The 17,772-nt window shown below is 36.5% G+C and overlaps 2 protein-coding genes across 6 annotated transcripts; one reads left to right on the forward strand and one right to left on the reverse strand.

Moving 5' to 3' along the window:
• Window positions 1-8,392: 8,392 nt before the first annotated feature.
• LOC111907317 (uncharacterized) lies at window positions 8,393-9,727 on the reverse strand. The gene has a single exon (XM_023903085.1). It carries the CDS (start codon window positions 9,725-9,727, stop codon window positions 8,393-8,395), a length of 1,335 nt encoding a protein of 444 aa, XP_023758853.1.
• Window positions 9,728-10,529: 802 nt separating this feature from the next.
• LOC111907352 (SUPPRESSOR OF ABI3-5) lies at window positions 10,530-16,843 on the forward strand. Of its 5 annotated transcripts, none has more exons than XM_023903122.3 (16): window positions 10,530-10,837; window positions 11,874-12,007; window positions 12,191-12,231; window positions 12,373-13,114; window positions 13,209-13,280; window positions 13,355-13,447; window positions 13,555-13,634; window positions 13,712-13,868; window positions 13,979-14,045; window positions 14,136-14,227; window positions 14,308-14,376; window positions 14,455-14,631; window positions 14,714-14,897; window positions 14,992-15,861; window positions 16,088-16,281; window positions 16,431-16,843. In XM_023903122.3, exons 2-16 carry the CDS (start codon window positions 11,960-11,962, stop codon window positions 16,611-16,613), a joined length of 3,069 nt encoding a protein of 1,022 aa, XP_023758890.1. In that variant the 5' UTR covers window positions 10,530-10,837; window positions 11,874-11,959; the 3' UTR covers window positions 16,614-16,843. The 5 variants fall into 5 exon arrangements, with proteins under 5 accessions (XP_023758890.1, XP_042755942.1, XP_042755943.1 ...); XM_042900008.2 differs by having other exon boundaries at window positions 12,397-13,114; window positions 13,979-14,063; XM_042900009.2 differs by having other exon boundaries at window positions 12,397-13,114; window positions 13,715-13,868; window positions 13,979-14,063.
• The last annotated feature ends 929 nt before the right edge of the window (window positions 16,844-17,772 follow it).

Below are 17,772 nucleotides of genomic sequence, written 5' to 3' on the forward strand. Positions count from 1 at the left end.
AGCTATATTTGAGGGAGGGCAAAACTGGTCAATAAATTATTCTTTCGTCTTAGCCCATGTAGTGATGGATCCTGGAGGGAGTGATTTGAGCCAATCTTTTGTAGCTCCTTTGAATGTGAGGGGAAGCATACGAAGCAAAACGGTTTCACGAGGCACATTCGGAACATTAAAGTAATCGGCTACATCGTTGACCTCATCTAAGTGCTTGTAAGCGTCTTCGTGATCTTTCCCGTAGAAGGAAGTTTCCTTAAGTTGAGCAAGTATGTGCCCCTTTAGCTCGAAAGTTCCGGTCGCGAGAATGATGGGTTGTACTAGTCCCGGTCCGGTATCATCACGTATCCTCTTCTTTCATTCGCCCATGGGAACTTCATCAATGTTTTCCATGGTGTTAGCGGGTTCGTCTCCAAAGTCGCTTTCTTCTTCGGATTCGATTTCTTCCCTTTCGGTTTTGTACTTGATGTCCTCCTTCTTCGGGTCTTCGTCCGCCACTGAAAAGAAGTTGGATTCTCCTACTTTCTTGCCCTTTTACTTACTAAAGACAACTTTTAGATTCTTTAATGGTGAATTCTTCGATGTTGCGGTTTCTCCTACGTTATTGCCTTTGTTTTTCTTCAAGGTTGCTTCCGGATCTTCAAGCGGTGGGATCAAAGGTGTACCTCCTCCTCTGGTCATAAACGAACTCTAAACAAAACAGAAAACACGCGTAAAAAGAACAAAAATAAAATAAAAACGAAACTGAGTTTCAGCGATGGACCCGTCGAGTAGCTTCGATTACACTCGGCGAGTTCAAGGCTAAAACTGAAAAAAAAAATCAATTTTTTTTAACAAATCAGATGAAATTAAAACTAAACCTAATACCTAGACTACTAAAGCAATAACTTTGTGCAAGATTAATCTCACACAAAGGATTGGTAATACTAGAAATTAGAATTAATTTTTGAACCGTTCACCGGCAACGGCGCCAAAAATTTGATGTGTGTGAAACCAACTAGTTTTAATCCTACTTTTCAACTATAAATTTAACACACAAAGGCAGTGGACCTATTAATTGTGGTATAGTTAAATAAGTAGGGTATCGATCTCAGGGAAAGAAAATTAAACTAATTACTAATATTATCTAAAACAAATACAAAAATAGAAGGGGTTTCTCTAGTTTTACAAGACTAGAAACTTAACTAAAACTTAACTAACACTTAATTAAGCAACTATCAGCTAAACAATTAAATTACAACTAAATTCAATGATAAAAAAGACTTCTGTTTAGGTTCGAATCAATTGATCATATGGTTGATTTTATGGTAAATATATCAGATTAACTTTTCGTTGGCTACCGATTGAGATGATTAGGTTCATGTTCGTTATTGCTAATCCTTAGAAAACAAATTAATTCAAGCAGTGGTCAATTGTCTAAATTAATAAGTTGCCTAGTTAATTAATTCGGGTTAAGTAAGACTTCTAATGGTTAATTGAATTAGTAATTCAATTAACCTCTTGTTGATGGTGTATCACACAAGCTCACGTATTAACTTACATGTCTTCTAGTTAATCCTAGTTTCATATTCGGTATTCCTAGACATATAACTATGTGGTCACATATATCATATGAAATTAATAACTAAGAGATGTTCATACAACTTAATTACTGATTTATTAACAGAAAATAGTTGTTATTAATATATGAGGTTCTTTAACAAGCTTAACAAAACAATATCACCAATTAAAATTAATCCTAACCATAAAATCAATCCATATTCACAAAATCATCTACCCCAAATAAAAGATAAAGGTTTTAGTTCATAATTGCAGTAAAAACAAACTCAAAAACGAATTTAAACAAGCTAGACATAGTTATATTCAAAGGTAAAGTGGAAAACTAAACCTAAGTTGCCTTATTCTTCTTAGAGTTGAGGATTAGGGTTCTTCTCACGTTCTTCAGATCTCCAGCAGTCCCCTTAATCGCCAAGTAAGCTTCCCAAAAACCAGAGAGAGTCAATTCGGTTTTGTGGCTTTTATTTATAGATATCTCAAAACAGGGGCTACTCGTCGAGTAGGCAACCGACTCGGCGAGTCCCCTTGAGGAATCCGTATACGGCAAGAACTCCACGTGTAGCTTCGCAAATCTTCGTATGTACTCGTCGAGTAGACGTCCCTACTCGCCGAGTAGCTTCAGGGTTTAGCATTTTTTCTTCTTTCTTCAGTTCCCGAGCTTCCGATCGTATCTCCTGCTTCCTTTTGCTTCCGATCGTATCTCATGCCACACCACCAGCCTAAACTCTTTCTTGCAAATCTTCGAACGACCTTAACTTTCGCATACGAACTCCGTTTTTGATATCCTTGGATTCCTCTCGACTAGCTATACAACTTTTATTAAGACCTCAACATTTAACTTTTTCTTTAACAAAAATTCATATCTGGACTGGATTAAACTATTAAAGTCCGTACGAAATTCATAATTTTTACATACGAACTCTGTTTCTGACTGTCTTTATATCGATGTACTCCTTATCACGAGATCTTTAATTCTCTTTTTGATTGCTTCGGATAAAAACGACCAATCAAAATTTCGATTTTCGTGCTTACATAGTTGCGCCGAAACTTTGAAAAATCATAACTTCTTCTCACAAAGTCAGATTTGTATGTTCTCCATATGCACGCTCTCGGTTTAACGACTACTACAATTTTTGTTAGATCACTTAGGATAAAAGTAATTTATCAAATTTTCACTTTTTACGATATGCAGAGTCGTGTCGGTTTATCGCAAAACTTCGAAGAAGCATAACTTCTTCATACACAGTCGGATATCAAAGTTCTTTATATATACGGAATCCTTGTCACATATACTATAACTTTGTTTAGTATTATTTATCCTAAATAATAATTTATCAAAAATTCGCTTTATCGCTTAATATATCTTAGCCACCTAACTCGAAGTTGTGGGTATTGCAATGTCATTGGTTACACTAATTTGTGTTATAAATTGAATGATGTTTTTTTTGAATGATTCTTTGGTTTATAGTGTAATTGAAACACCCCAAAATTTAAGACCAACAATTTCATTTTTAATTATTAAATAAAGCCATAGTTATCAAAACCTCTTGTCAAAACATAAGTCAAAGTATCAAAACATCTCAATCATGTTTGTAAAATAGAATAACAACAACAAAACATCAGAGTAAACATCCCAGGCTAAATCATCATGGTGTATGCAATGCAGTCATCCCGAGGTTTTCCCTTTGTTACCAAAAGTACCTGAAACCAAAACTGAAAACCATAAGCACGAAGCTTAATGAATTTCCCCCAAACTACCACATACCATACACATAACATGCAACTAGGAGATACAAGCCCCACCCACACTCAAGGAGATACGGGCCCCGCCCACACTCGAATAACGGGCCCCACCCTATGTGATACGAGCCCGGCCCACACTCATTGAGATACGGACCCCGCCCACACTCAGCTAACTAAGATATACGACACTGCCCACACTCAACTAACTAAGAGATATGGGCCTCACCCACACTCGACTAACTAAGAGATAGGGGCTCCGCCCACACTCAACTAATAGGGAGGTATGGGCCCTGCCCATACTCAACTAACTAAGAAACACTTACAAGTATCACACAGACAACAAGTATAACCAAACCTAACAATCCATTCCATATCCATACTCAAGTAATGCTATGATACGAGCCCTTCCCACACTTAGCTACTAATCAGCACACATAACATACACGGGCCGACATTGGTGCCTTCGACCCATTCAATCCAGAAGGAAACTCCCGGAATCAACTCTACTCAATCCTTGAACCAAAACAACCTCTTAGATACCATTTCATACACATAGCTCTTTAGGGTCAAGTATGGTCAAAGTCAAGTCTATGTCAAAGTCAAAGTCAACGCTCCGGGTTGACTCAACTCGTCGAGTTACGCCTTTAATTTGCCGATTCTCATAAATCTCATAATAGTGATATTATGAATCAACTCGTCGAGTCCTTCCCCAAACTCATCGAGTTCTTCCTTTTAACAAAATTGGGACACTCCAACTGAAAATCCGCTTTGAACTGACAAATCGACTCTAAAATCTAGAGTTTGTTGAACGCCTTTGAATGCTTGTTCATGACATCTTTGTTCATGTATGTACTTTCATCTCCCGACTTATTGAAACTGAATTGCAAGTTGTAGCTACTCAAGAAATTCAAAGTTGGCTAAATATTAAAAAATGAGCAGAAAGTTCATGTTTGGCAGGAAAAGACGTCGGAAACCTACAAAACCAACTATTACCGGTCATATTGGTACTTTTTAAACAACTTCAATAAATTTAATGATATATTGAATACAATAATAAGTTTAATGACTAAATATATACAAACTTAAAATTAGTTATCCTTGCTAGTTATAAGTTATCATTGTTATTATATATTACAAGGAAACTTATTTATGGCTTTTTATTTTCTAAATCCGCACCAAATTGTAGGAATTTTATAAAGTCCCAAAATTGTATTTTATTAAGAAAATTAAATATTTTTATATTTTTTTAATGTAGTTGATGACAAATATAATAAAAAATTATTAATTTTATTAAATTAAATATAACAAATATCATAATTTTAAGTGTGTAGAAAGATACTATAAAATAATAATATTTAATTTCTCTTTTTTTAAAGTCTTAAAAAATGTTTTTGCAATAACATATTACCTTTTTACGGTATATGGGATTGTAGTGAATAACACAACGAAGCATCTCATATATTTATTTTGCAAAAATATAATGGGCATTCCTAGGTAAAAGCAATAGGGAAAATGACTTATAAGGGTAAGAAAGTTTCACAAATGTTCAAAAAAAACCATCTAAGTTTTCGTTGTTCAAAAAATACTATCCAAATAACAATATTGTATAAAAAATACCAATAAAATATACTGTTTGTTCAAATGTTACCTATGGTAACCGGTTGTTGTAGGTTACTTGATGAGTAGGATTAAAAAATTGTTGATGTGGCTTAAAATTAATGACATGACATTTATATGTTTTTCTTGAAAACGAATTAGGGCTTTTGCATAATAAGGGACGAGCACTACTGGTTTCTCTCCTGCATCGTCTCCTTCGTCAGCATCTTAATGGCTTCATCTTGTTCTGCCAAATCCATAATCTCATCCTCAAGCTCTAACGTTTCAAAGACAAATAAGATGGTTGATGATTCATACCCTTGTGGTTGTGGGTTCCCATCGCAAATTTGGACTTCAACCACTAAAAAGAATCCTGGGAAAAAATTTAGGGTTTGTCCCAACCGACTTGTAAGTTATCATACCTTTTGTATACATACTTCCTTAGTTAATGTCGTTTTCCCTCTTCAGATGGTAATTTTTTTTTCTGCATATGAAGGATCCAAACACACCAAATTGTTCTCTTTGGAAATGAGTTGATGACGATGAAGGAGTAAGAAACACGGATAAGAGAGATGAAACAGAAATAAAAGTAGATTCCATTGAAGTGAGGATATCAATTTTGGAAAAAGATTTCAATGAGCACAAAGGGATAGCAAAGAAGGAATATATTACTTTAATTAAGGAATTGACACAAATGAGTAGGAAATTACGATTTCAGAAGTGGTTCATAATCATGATTTTTATTGTGTTTTTAGTGAAATTAATGATGTAGTATATATATTTAAATCTTTGCAATGTACTTCTTTTAGTATGTATGGTAAGTTGTAGTTTCACTTTGATTTCCCTTTTAACAATGTTAGAAGAAATATCAATGTACTTTTTGTAGTTTGACTTTGCTTTTAACAATGTTTAGAAGAAATATCATTGTCCTTTTAGTATATAATGGTTGTTTGTATGGATGGTATAACTGTCATCAAGCCATTATAATGGAGGAGAAATAGCAATGAACTTTTATTCAATAATATAGAACCGCATGCAGCCCCTCACACATGGCTGCTATAACAGGGGTATTTTGGTCATTAATTTCGAAAGAAGGGGTAGTTTGGTCATTCTTGTTGCATTTTTGGCGAAACTAAAAACAGGGGTAGTTTGGTCATTCTTGTTGCATTTTTGGCGAAACTAAAAACAGGGGTATTTTGGTCATTCTTGTTGCATTTTTGGCGAAACTAGTGAAGCTTTCATCTTCTTATGGACAAATTCGAAAATTTGGGAGTGATTTTGGTAACACAAAACCTAATTACAGAAAATGATAAAGCAATTGTCAAAAAAATATATGATTCAATGGCCAAATATTAGTATTGATGTAGTGAAGTAAATGACCAAAACACCATTTCTGAAATAGCATCACACTTTCAATTTGTACGTTATTATTTCTTGCCCACCTCATGCTCAAACAAAGTATTGGTCACATTATGCCCAAACAAAGGATTGGTAAAATAACTATTAAAATCACAATTTTTCAAAGCAACAAACAACAATATATGGACAGTAAGTGATAAAACAGTATATGTACAAACAATTTAAAGGGCATAAACAGTAAGTGATATTCATTCAAAACATGTGCATCCGACACTAAATGTTGGTAAGTGTGCACAAGGCACCAAAAGAGGAGCCCTTACAATACTTAATTGTTTTTAGTGTGCACTAAGCACCAAAAGATGTGTCATTTCATAGTTTTTGGCATAATTTAAACAAAAGCTAATATCCTAGATTAAGGTGACTGGATTTTCAATACTTGACCCACTTCCATCTTTTGTAACCACCTTTCTCATCAACTTAAGCTTTGTGATCCTCTGAGAAGGACCACCCTTTCTCCTATTACACTTTTTAGCAACAACTTGTACATGTTGAGCAACTACATGTTCAGCTGCTTGCTCCTCATTTGGTTGCTCATCAGCCACCATTTGTTCAACAACTTCCTCAACAACCACATCTTCTTCAGCCCCAACCTCCTCAGCAGCCACTTGTTCTTCAACCCCAACCTCCTCAGCAGCCACTTGTTCTTCAACCCCAACCTCCTCGGCAACGACTTTTTCTTCAGCCCTAACATCCTCAGCAACCACTTCTTCTTCAGCCCCAACCTCCTCAGCAGCCACTTGTTCTTCAACCCCAACCTCCTCGGCAGCGACTTCTCAGCCCCAACCTCCTCAGCAACCACTTCTTCTTCAGCCCCAACCTCCTCAGCAACCACTACTTCTTCAGACCCAACCTCCTCAGGTAGTTGTTCATCTGTAAAGCAAAAAAATTATTAGTGTCAAAATCTTAATAAAGAAAGATTGTAATTAGGAATCAAACCTTGTTTCAGCAATGGACATCGTCTCCTGTTGTGACCTTCTTGATGATAGTTACCACATTTTGGAATGCCTCCCCTTCTTGCTAACAATATGTTTTCCTTCTTTTTCTGTATGACATTTCTTTCTAGTCACTTTTGGTCTCCCGGGCATTCTCCTACGCCTTGGTGGCAAGATGCTTTGAAGACCTGTTTCCGGCTACATGTCAGCTCCATTAGTTGGTTTCACGTTATATCTATAGCAACTTCCAAACATATTCGTTGTGAACCAAACTGTAACATACTCCTCTGCATTCCCATTCAAAAACAAGATTGCAACAATACCATGTACACATGGTATACCAGTCAACTGCCATGCTCTGCACCCACAGGTTCTTTGGTCCAAGTCAACTGCATAAACCTCATGTAATTGTCTCACTTCATATATCTGCGGACCACTTGGAGTAACATCCCAATACCTATGATGAAATGGTATAAAGTAAGTAATTTCAAATAAAAAAAAGTTGCATTCCAAGTAAGTATTATACCTCTGTTGTTCTTTAAATTTCTCAATCCTCCTTCTAATGGAAGGACATATATCCAAGTTCCATTTTCCCCCTTCCCTTTTTGTTTGTACATCCTCTCCATCACGTACACTCTGACTTCTTCCAACATTGATATAATAGGTTTTTTCCTGGCCTCTACAATTGTTGCATTAAAAGATTATGATATTCCATTTTCCACAGCATCACAACACCTATCAAGCTCAAAAAATGCCTTGCACCATGTCTTTGGGTCTCTTTCCATTAGGTGATCATAAGCATGTGTGGACATCGCATTGATTTCCCTCATATAAGATTGGAAAGCTGACTCGGTTGTGGACTTTGCAGCTCTCCAGAATAACTTCCTAAACTCAACACCTATGTATTTCTTCTTAAAGTTAGCATAGACGTGTCTAGCACATTGCCTATGCTCACATACTAGTGCCCTTTCTTTAACAGCTTCTACCAAACCCTGCCAGATGAAAATATTAACATTAAATATAAAATAACATATAAATAAACATATAAAGCACTAAGTTATGTATTTATAAGAACAAACCTTATGCTGGTCAGAAATAATGGTAAGACCTCTGCCATCTCCCATCCCAATGTCCTCAAGTAGCAGATCTAAGAACTATTTCCAGGTTTCCTTATTTTCTACTGACACTACAGCCCATGCCAACGGGTACATTTGGTTGTTGGAGTCCCTACCAACAGCTTCTAATAGCTCACCTCTACTAATACCCTTCAAAAAACATCCATCAACACCAATCACCCTCCTGCATCCTTCAATCCAACCATCTTTCACACCCTTAAGGCAAACATACATTCTTTTAAAGTAAGCTGTAGAATCAGGCATAGGATTCACTTTTATTGAGACTGTTGAACCCGAATTAGACCTCAATAACTCCGCTCCATAATCCCACAACTTTTCATAGTGTCCCACCAAGCTACCTGAAATTTCATCTAGTGCAAAACTCTTGGCATTTCTACATTGCCCAACACTTACATGCAAACCAAAATTTTTCTTAACTAATGCAACCATGTTCCTGTAGCTGATGCGGGGCTTTTCCAAAATGTCATTCGTTAACATTTTACCAATCCACCTGTATGTCACAATAGACCCCAAATTAACTTGCCTGCAACAGTTATGTTCGTCAATTAGCGATTTGATCTGGAATGAATATTCACTACTCATTGGAGTAGCCCATAGTCTAAAAGGGCAAGCTGCCTTCCCTTCTTTATTTTTACAACACCTCACTAACAATCTAGTTGAGTCATTTTTTTCGTACCACAATGCATACCCTTTAAAGACAACATAATTTGTTAACATTTGCTTGAGTTCATATCTGTCAGAGAATCTCATGCCTAATACAGGTACCATTGTGTCCCATTTCTGGTCGGGATCATGAATAGGAAAGTGGTGGACCTCATCATCAACTTCCTCATCTATCCCTCCTTCTGGAATAAGATTTTTCTTGGATAAAAACGGATCAACAGATTTAGGAATTTCTATAACCTCATCATCAACTTCATGGTCTACCGATATATCATCTGACATCACCGAGTCCACATCATCAGAAGATGGATCACTATCACCGTACACTCCATCTTCGGCTATCTCTTCTTTAATCCATTGCATAAGTGGCTCATGGTCGTGATCAATGTAGATACTGATTCTTCTCCCATTTTTGTATCCAGCATCAAGAAACCTCACATAATCATCTTCATCTCTCAGCTCCCTCAACCCATCTACTAAGGCCCGATTTGGAAGACAATAGTACATATCATGACACATACCCTTCGTCAGATTACGGATGTAGATTTTAAAGTCCTTAAACTCCATATTTCGTAAGTCTACCTCTGTGACAGAAGTCTTATCAGGATTGAAGTACATCAAGGGCTTAGGAACAAACACTCCTTTATGGAAAACATCTATACTCAATGCACCATCTGTTGAGAACGACATTCTTGTTTTAACGGCCAAAGTCAACTACAAAGGTCATTGTTAATGATTAGCAAGTAACATAATCATATAAGATAAATAAAGGTTGAACATCTGACTAATTAAAACAATAAAATTTCCAAGAATGTTCAACACAGTTCAAAAGTATGCGGACTAATTTAGGGTTTGTTACCCCTGATTTAGGGTCTGTTACCCATGAGAATAAGTGATGGTCTGATTTTTATCAATCAACGATGAGTCTAGAAACCTCCATTCTATATCCAACGTTCGATTGATTTAGAGGGGTTGGGGTATCGAAGCCAGTGTTTGAAACAAAAAAAGAGACACAAGAAAAGAAAAATCGTTTGCTAAAAGAGGGAATGTTAAGAGTATAACTTACATGAACATATCCGACTTCAGAATTTCTTGAAGGATATTTGATCGATCGAGCCCTAGAAGAATCGGCTTCCCAATCTTCGTGTTGTTGAGAGAGAAGGGTAAAACCCACATATATGTTAAACGATCGTATACTACATTTCATTTCCTTTTTTCTTTTTATTTTTTTTTAAACGGTTGAATAAGAGAGGTAACCTACACCTTCTGGTTACCATAGGTAACATTTAAACAAACAATATATTTGGATGGTATTTTTTATACAATATTGTTATTTGGATGGTATTTTTTGAACAACGACAAACTTAGATAGTTTTTTTTTGAACATCTGTGAAACTTTCTTACCTTTATAAGTCATTTTCCCAAAGAAAATAATACAAGGACCACATATGCAACTACCAAAAATATATGTAATCCCAACTCCCAAAAACCTAATAAAAGAAAAAGTGTTTCCTGCCCGTATGCCCTATTATCTGATTACTTCTTCGTGCGAACATTCATCCTCTTTATATAACTACAAATCTCTTGACAACCTCCTTGTTAGGCCATTCATTGTCGCAAAATAGCACCTTTAGATCTTGTATTTTGCGTTTGAATCTACAATTTTCGTGAATTTGTTCGATTCTACACAGTCGCAATCGTCTATCTGCTACACGATGCATTCGAAGCAATTAACCTGAATTGGTGTTTCTAGATCGAAGATATAAACAAAATCGGGCGATCGAATTAAGCGTCTGCAGCGTAAGAATCGTGAGCTTATGCCTATAGTTTTATCGATTCCTAATAGAATAACGGAGTATCAAGGGTTTGCAGGTGTTTGCAAATATTGTAGGGTGTTTTTCTTGGTAAAGTTTGATGTTGTTTTGTAGTGGAACAGGAATTACCAGGTGTATGCAAGATACCCATTGGCATGGACTTAATCGTTCTGTTCATAGCTACCCACTAATAAATTTTATTTATTTTTCTTTTTTTTTTCTTTGATTTTCTCCTGTTGCGAATCATTAAAAAGTAAACGCCGAATCAATATAAAAAAAGTTTGAGTCATGGAACCCAGTAATCGTTTTTGAAGGGATACGTGATTGTTGAGTTGGGATTGGGTTGTGACCAGAGACTAGAGTCTGATATATTAATTATCTTTTCATTGTACCCTTTTGCGGTTGTGATTTAATTACTGAAGTGTAAGGAATCATTGTGGATCTCATGGTAATTGTTGCTCGTATAGAGCTTTGGGGTTTAAAATATTGATTAGCTTGTAATCTTGAAAAATATTAGCGTGTTTAGCTTCAATTTCTGGTTCTTGTCCTTTAAGTATGATAAGCCTGAAGTTGGGCAAGTGGAAATACATAATCTTTAAGTTACCTGTAAGATTTGCATTTAGTTACATGTTGGTCAACGTGAGTTTAGTGGATTAGTTGGGACATTGTTACTATGTTTATCTTTAAAACTGAGATGAACTCATAAACTACAATTCTTTGTTTGTCATTGGTACTATGTTTATCTTTAAACCTGAGATAAACTACATTTTTTTGTTTCTCAATGTGTTTGTCATTGGTACTATGTTTATCTTTAAACCTGAGATAAATTTGTAAACTTGTTTGCTGCTGGTTTCTTCTTCTTCAAGAGCCTTAATTTTCTGTATTATAAGAAATTGAAGATGGATATATGTGGGAAGAATTAGATTTTTGAAGAGTTGAGTCCAGTAAAATGGGAGGCCAAGTCATGACGATTATTACTCAATTCACTGTAGCATGACTGTCTGTTTGTGCATCCATTACAGGAAAAAAAGGTTTAATTAAAGAGTGGTGTTGCTCCTGAAACCTGTAAGCAATCAATCAATCATCAAGAGGAGGGGTAACATTGGAAATGGATCCTGGTCGCTATGGTCTTCAGCCTGGATGGGAAAATAACAGCGTAATTGTGGTTTCCTTTTTAAAAAAATGACATATATGGGATGATATACAAATACAATCAAGATATTAGGGCTTGCTTTTGTGACTCTCATCTCATCCTTAAGCCATGGGACAAAATGAGGATATGGAATTCTAGTTCCATGCTTATAACTTGCTGACATACCTTATTCTCTTGAATCCACAGGCCCTCGATCGATATGCTGCAGTCCATGAACCAAATTTTCGGTGAGTTTTTCTTCATACCATCAGTCCAAAATCGAGTATACTTCTTGAACTTTTTAAAGTTACAAGTAATTCATATTCATGCTTTTTTTTTGTTATACCACCGTTTCTCTGTTTTGCATCTGCCTTATGTTCAATTAACAGGGCGGATGATTCATACGATGATAGGAGGTATTTAGATGACCGTTTTCCAAGAGATGAACTCTATTCAAGAAACACCTTCCAACGCGATGTATTGGAGAGGGAGACCTTTCCTCCACCACAGGAACCAGTGGGAGCTTGGCCTCAAACTCAAACAAGAAGGCGAAGCTATGAAGATGAATATCCACTTGATAGAGATTCAAGGCGACATGATAATAATCCATACCCTGAAATCGACACTGTCAAATATCGTGATGTTGATTCATATCACTATGATGATCATGGATACGAGAGGCCTCCAAGATATAGTGGACGTGAACGTGAACGTGAACGTGAACGTGATGATTATGGATATGATGATTATGATTATAATAGAGGTCGGGTTTCACAAAGCAGAGAGGATAGCCGTGAGAGAGATTATGAATATGGAAGTGGAAGGCATAGCTATGATTCTGATTATGAAAGAGGTGGTAGGAGAGAGGGCAGTTGGAGAAAGCGTGGGTCCCGTGATAGAAAAGGTTTGAGTAGAGAAAGGGATCAAAGTCCATATAGAAGGCATGAACGTTCTAGATCACGTGGACATGATGACCGTGTTAGGTCAAGATCTCCAAGAAGTCGCAGCCATGGCAGAAGTCATCGTGAGGACAGCTATGATGATGACAGGGACAGAGACAGAGACAGACATGACAGGTCAGATAGAAGAAGAGATCGCGATGAATATCGTCACCATGAACATTATTCAGTGGTATGTGTAAATCATAATGCATTATTTTTAAAAAAAGTTCACATTCAAAAGATTCTTTCTTTCTTAGTTGGATGACTTGATTATCATTGTGTAGGTTCCATCTGCTACTGTTGTTGTGAAGGGTCTTTCCCAAAAGACAACTGAAGAAGATTTATATCAAATGCTTGTACTCTTTCTTCTCTCACTCATCTCTTTGCAATTGTTTCAATCAATTTGTTTAATACTTTTGTCACCATTTAGGCTGAATGGGGACCTCTTCGCCATGTTCGTGTCATTAAAGAGCGAAACTCTGGTGTTTCTCGTGGATTTGCATTTATTGATTTCCCTACAACGGTATCAATTTAGGGTCTTTTTTTTTTTTTGAATTTTTTGGTGCATAAATGTTGTGGCTTGTGAGTAGCATAGTTATGAACTTATTGCTGGCTGCAAATCAAAATCAGGGATCTGCACGTTTGATGATGGATAAGATTGGAGATGAGGGTCTTGTTGTTGATGGTAGGAAGCTGTTCTTTGAGTACAGGTAAATGCATGTCTGATTCTTAGTTTTATTTTAGAATATTTACTTTCATTGTTACTTATCTGTTGTTTGTGTTGCAGTAGTAAACCAACTGGAGGAGCTGGTGGATCTGGGTTCGGGTCAGATGGTTCATCAAGGTCAGGGCACATGAACCACAGAAGCACAATGGTTCTTTCTGATTGGATGTGCACAATATGTGGTTGTGTTAATTTTGCACGGAGGACATCTTGCTTTCAGGTGTTTTTTTTTTTTTTTTTTTTTTTTAAATAAAATTCAAAACATGTTTGTCTATGTCTTTGTCATTTTCTTGACCTTTTCAACTGAGTGTTGATCTTTGTTGAAATCAGTGTAATGAACCTAGAACAGATGATGCTCCTCCAGCAGATATGTCATCATCAAATACTAATTCATTTGGTAAGAAAGGGGAGACAGGTTAGTTTATCAACAGCTTAAAATTATCATACCTGATTGAAGCATTTTTTTTAAAACATTTTGTACTTTCAGGTCCCACACATGTTTTGGTTGTGAGAGGTTTGGATGAAAATGCTGATGAGGAAATGCTTCGTTATGAATTTTCTAAACACGCTCCGATTAAGGTACACATCATTTTTGTGCTATAAGTAAGGTATAACTTTTTATTTTTTGAATGATATAAATCATATAATTGTGTTTACAGGATCTTCGACTTGTGAGAGACAAATTTACTCACGTCTCAAGAGGATTTGCATTTGTACATTTTCATTCGGTAAGTTTCTAGACTTGTCACTTGTGGAACACTCTAGTATTTGATTTTATTCTTATCTGGATTTATTTTGAATCTCAGGTTGAAGATGCCACAAAAGCCCTTGAGGCAACAAATGGGACAACACTTGAGAAAAATGGTCAAATTTTGAGAGTTGCATATGCAAAAAGCATACTTGGACCAGGAACAGGGGCATCCTCTTCTCACTCAAGTAGCCTTGCTGCTGCAGCAATTGAGGCTGCTGCATTTGCTCAGCAGGTAATGGAATAATTTTTTTCTTTTTTTTATAAAATATATAAACTTGATATTTTTTGTTTATGAAATATTAAAATGTTTGTAGTATGATGCTGTTGGATGGGCGCCAAAAGAGTATAATCCAGATGAGAAACAATCTAATAATGGGCAACAAGAGCAGGGTGGAAATCCAAAAGATGCTTCGGCTCCACAGTCTGGTTTTGTTTGGGATGAAGCATCTGGTTATTACTATGATGCTGCTTCTGGATTCTATTATGATGGAAATACAGGTTCTTTTTCTTCTTTTTTCTTGATAAAGATTATTACAATATGGAATTATGTATGTATATGATTACTGATGTATTCCATACATACATTATACAGGTCTATACTACGATGGTAACAATGGAATTTGGTATTCATATGATCACCAGAGTCAACAATACGTCCCTTGTAATAATGACCAAAACGATAACAAAAAAGAAAAGGAACCTTCAAACACTAGAAAAGTAGTGATATCTGCACCGGCAGCCACCACAACTACCGCTAATTCGTTGGCGGATGCTGTTCAGGCGGCGGCAATAGCAGCAGAGAAAAAGGAGAAAGAGAAGATGAAAGAAATAAAACTTGCTTCAAAAAGTAGTATTTTAGCTAGCAAGAAGAAAATGAGCAACGTGCTTTCCATGTGGAAGCAGAGAAGCCACGAGAGTCAAGCACCACGAGACGCCAATCTGTCAACAGAAGAAAAATCCAACACTGTATCTGTAACTGTAACCGGTGGTGGTGTTGGAAAGTTAAAAAACGAGGCTGCAGTTTCTTCTGTTAACACATCGGTCCAGTCAGCAAACTTAGATGCACAAAAGCCTGTGGGAGTGGGAGGGGGGACTTTGAGAGGTGTGATAAGGGGGTCTGGTAGAGGGGTGGTGAAATCAGATACTACATATGTGGGGTCAGGGTCAGGGTCAGGGTCAAATAATGTTGCATCAACAACTACAAGTATGGAAGTGAATAATTCATGTGCAGTGCCATTTATGACAGATGCATCTGCTTTGGGGTCTTACACACCACCAGCAGCTACAGTGAGTGGTAGAAGACGGTTTTCAGAGGCGCCTGTACATGGACATGTACAGTCAGCAATGTCTGGTAAAGAACAACAGCAGCAGCCTCAGAGTGGTTATAGGGATCGAGCTGCTGAAAGGAGGAGTTTATATGGTTCGTCATCTTTTGGGGATGATGTTGGCGTTGGGGATCCAAGTAAGCGTTTGTGAATATAAATAATTGTTTCAGTAGTAGTCTTCTTGTTATATTCATCTTATTAATTAATTAATTGCTTTAACTATGAAAAAAAAGAGGAGGAGATGGATATGTCATATGTCATATGTAAAAGGACACAGAATCTGTTAGTATTATTATTGATTCTTTATTATGTATTGACTGTTTATTTATTTATTTAATATAATGGGTGGGCTTGTTGTAAAAGATGGAGATTCGGGTATGAAAAGGGATTCGATGCCTTTTCCGCCTGGTGTTGGTGGGACACGTGGAGGTGGAGAGGCGGGAGGTGGGGGTAGTGGAAGTGGAAGTAGCTATGAGGTAATTACAGCTGAGAAGGCGATTGATGAGAGTAATGTTGGCAACCGGATGCTTCGAAACATGGGGTGGCAACAAGGCTTGGTAAACTTTTCCAGTTCTTTCCTTTTAATTACCAGCCAGAGAGCAACTGTAAATCACATTTATCAAAGCTGTATGATTTAGGTGAAGTCTTAATGTATAATAGTAAAATACTGAAAGTTTGAATTGAATATGAATATGAATATTGCCAGGGGTTGGGGAAAGACGGGAGTGGGATGGTGGAGCCCGTGCAGGCACAAGCCACAGAAAAGAGGGCGGGACTCGGGAGTCAACCCAAGAAGGCGGTGGACCCTACCCTGGAGGTGCAAGCAGGTGATAGCTACCGGACTCTCATTCAGAAGAAAGCACTTGCCAGATTCCGAGAGATGTCATAGATTGGACTTTTTTTTTTTTTTTCTTTTTCTTGGTAAATGAGTAGTAAGACGAGGGTTTGGTGGAAGCTTTAGGGTTATGATACACTACTGCTTCCATTTCTTATGTGATGAATTTAAGTGTGCTGCCTGCTCTTTACATTTCACTCTCCCTTGGAGTTTTTTTATAGATATTGTTTATAGGATTTAGGTTAGTTTTTGATGTTAATGATGGTGGGAATCAGTTGGGTCTATTTCACTATTGATAACTAAACCAAATGGATGTTCATATGTGCTAAAGAATGTTGAACATGATATTTTGGAATGCCATCAATCACAAGTACACTAACTATGGAGACAAAGTACTACTTACATCCACACATCAATCAAATTCCACATGTCTCATAGTTACATCATACTTGTGCACGATGTAAGTATGGATGGAAATTGTGGATTTTAAGCAACAGCTCTTTGTATCGGTCTTCTTGAAGTTGCTTGGCCTGCTGTTTGATATCAATTAATGGAAGAGTTAAATGTATATGTCATCATGTTTGATAATGAAGATTGTGTTTGTGTTCATAACTCCTTGAACTTCTTTGAGTTGAATAAAATTCAAATGCATCATCATTGGATGCGTATGATTGAGATGGTTTCCTAATTAATGTGATATCACATGTTTTGATCATACATGCAGTGTAACAAACCTACCTTTTTAAACTAGTCCTCCACCATGGTACAACATGTTTCTATTGCAACCGACAAAGTGGCATTAACAGGACAATGCCCTACTGTTACGTACAGACGGGCGCGCTTTAGATGTGCAACTACATGGGCTACTCCATACAAAGGCCGAATCAACACTTAGTTGCTGTTTGTTTTTTCAAAGAGAAAATTCATGCAGTCTGCGGACCATCTGCAATCATCTGTAGCAGAAGAAGTGGAACAAACGGCTGCAACCTATAATAAGAAGCGTGTTTTTTAATAATTCTATTATTAAAACATTGAAAGAATACTAAAAAGAACATGTAAGAAAACATTGATATAAACTGAAAATAGTTCTCAACACCAAAATTTTAATAATTCTATTATTAAAACATTGAAAGAATACTAAAAAGAACATGTAAGAAAACAATGATATAAAACTTTTTAAAAAAAAAATTTTAAAAAATATAAAACAAACTAA

The sequence above is a fragment of the Lactuca sativa genome, chromosome 3 (genome assembly GCF_002870075.4).
Source record: "Lactuca sativa cultivar Salinas chromosome 3, Lsat_Salinas_v11, whole genome shotgun sequence".
Taxonomy (NCBI): domain Eukaryota; kingdom Viridiplantae; phylum Streptophyta; class Magnoliopsida; order Asterales; family Asteraceae; genus Lactuca; species Lactuca sativa.

Excerpts from the sequence above, each read along its gene's own strand:
- LOC111907317 (XM_023903085.1), bottom strand. The coding sequence starts at position 9,727 with ATGTCGTTCTCAACAGATGGTGCATTGAGTATAGATGTTTTCCATAAA.
- LOC111907352 (XM_023903120.3), top strand. The coding sequence starts at position 11,960 with ATGGATCCTGGTCGCTATGGTCTTCAGCCTGGATGGGAAAATAACAGC. Across the intron at positions 14,228-14,307 it reads CTAAACACGCTCCGATTAAG|GATCTTCGACTTGTGAGAGA; the intron begins GTACACATCATT and ends TTGTGTTTACAG. Across the intron at positions 15,862-16,087 it reads TGTTGGCGTTGGGGATCCAA|ATGGAGATTCGGGTATGAAA; the intron begins GTAAGCGTTTGT and ends TTGTTGTAAAAG.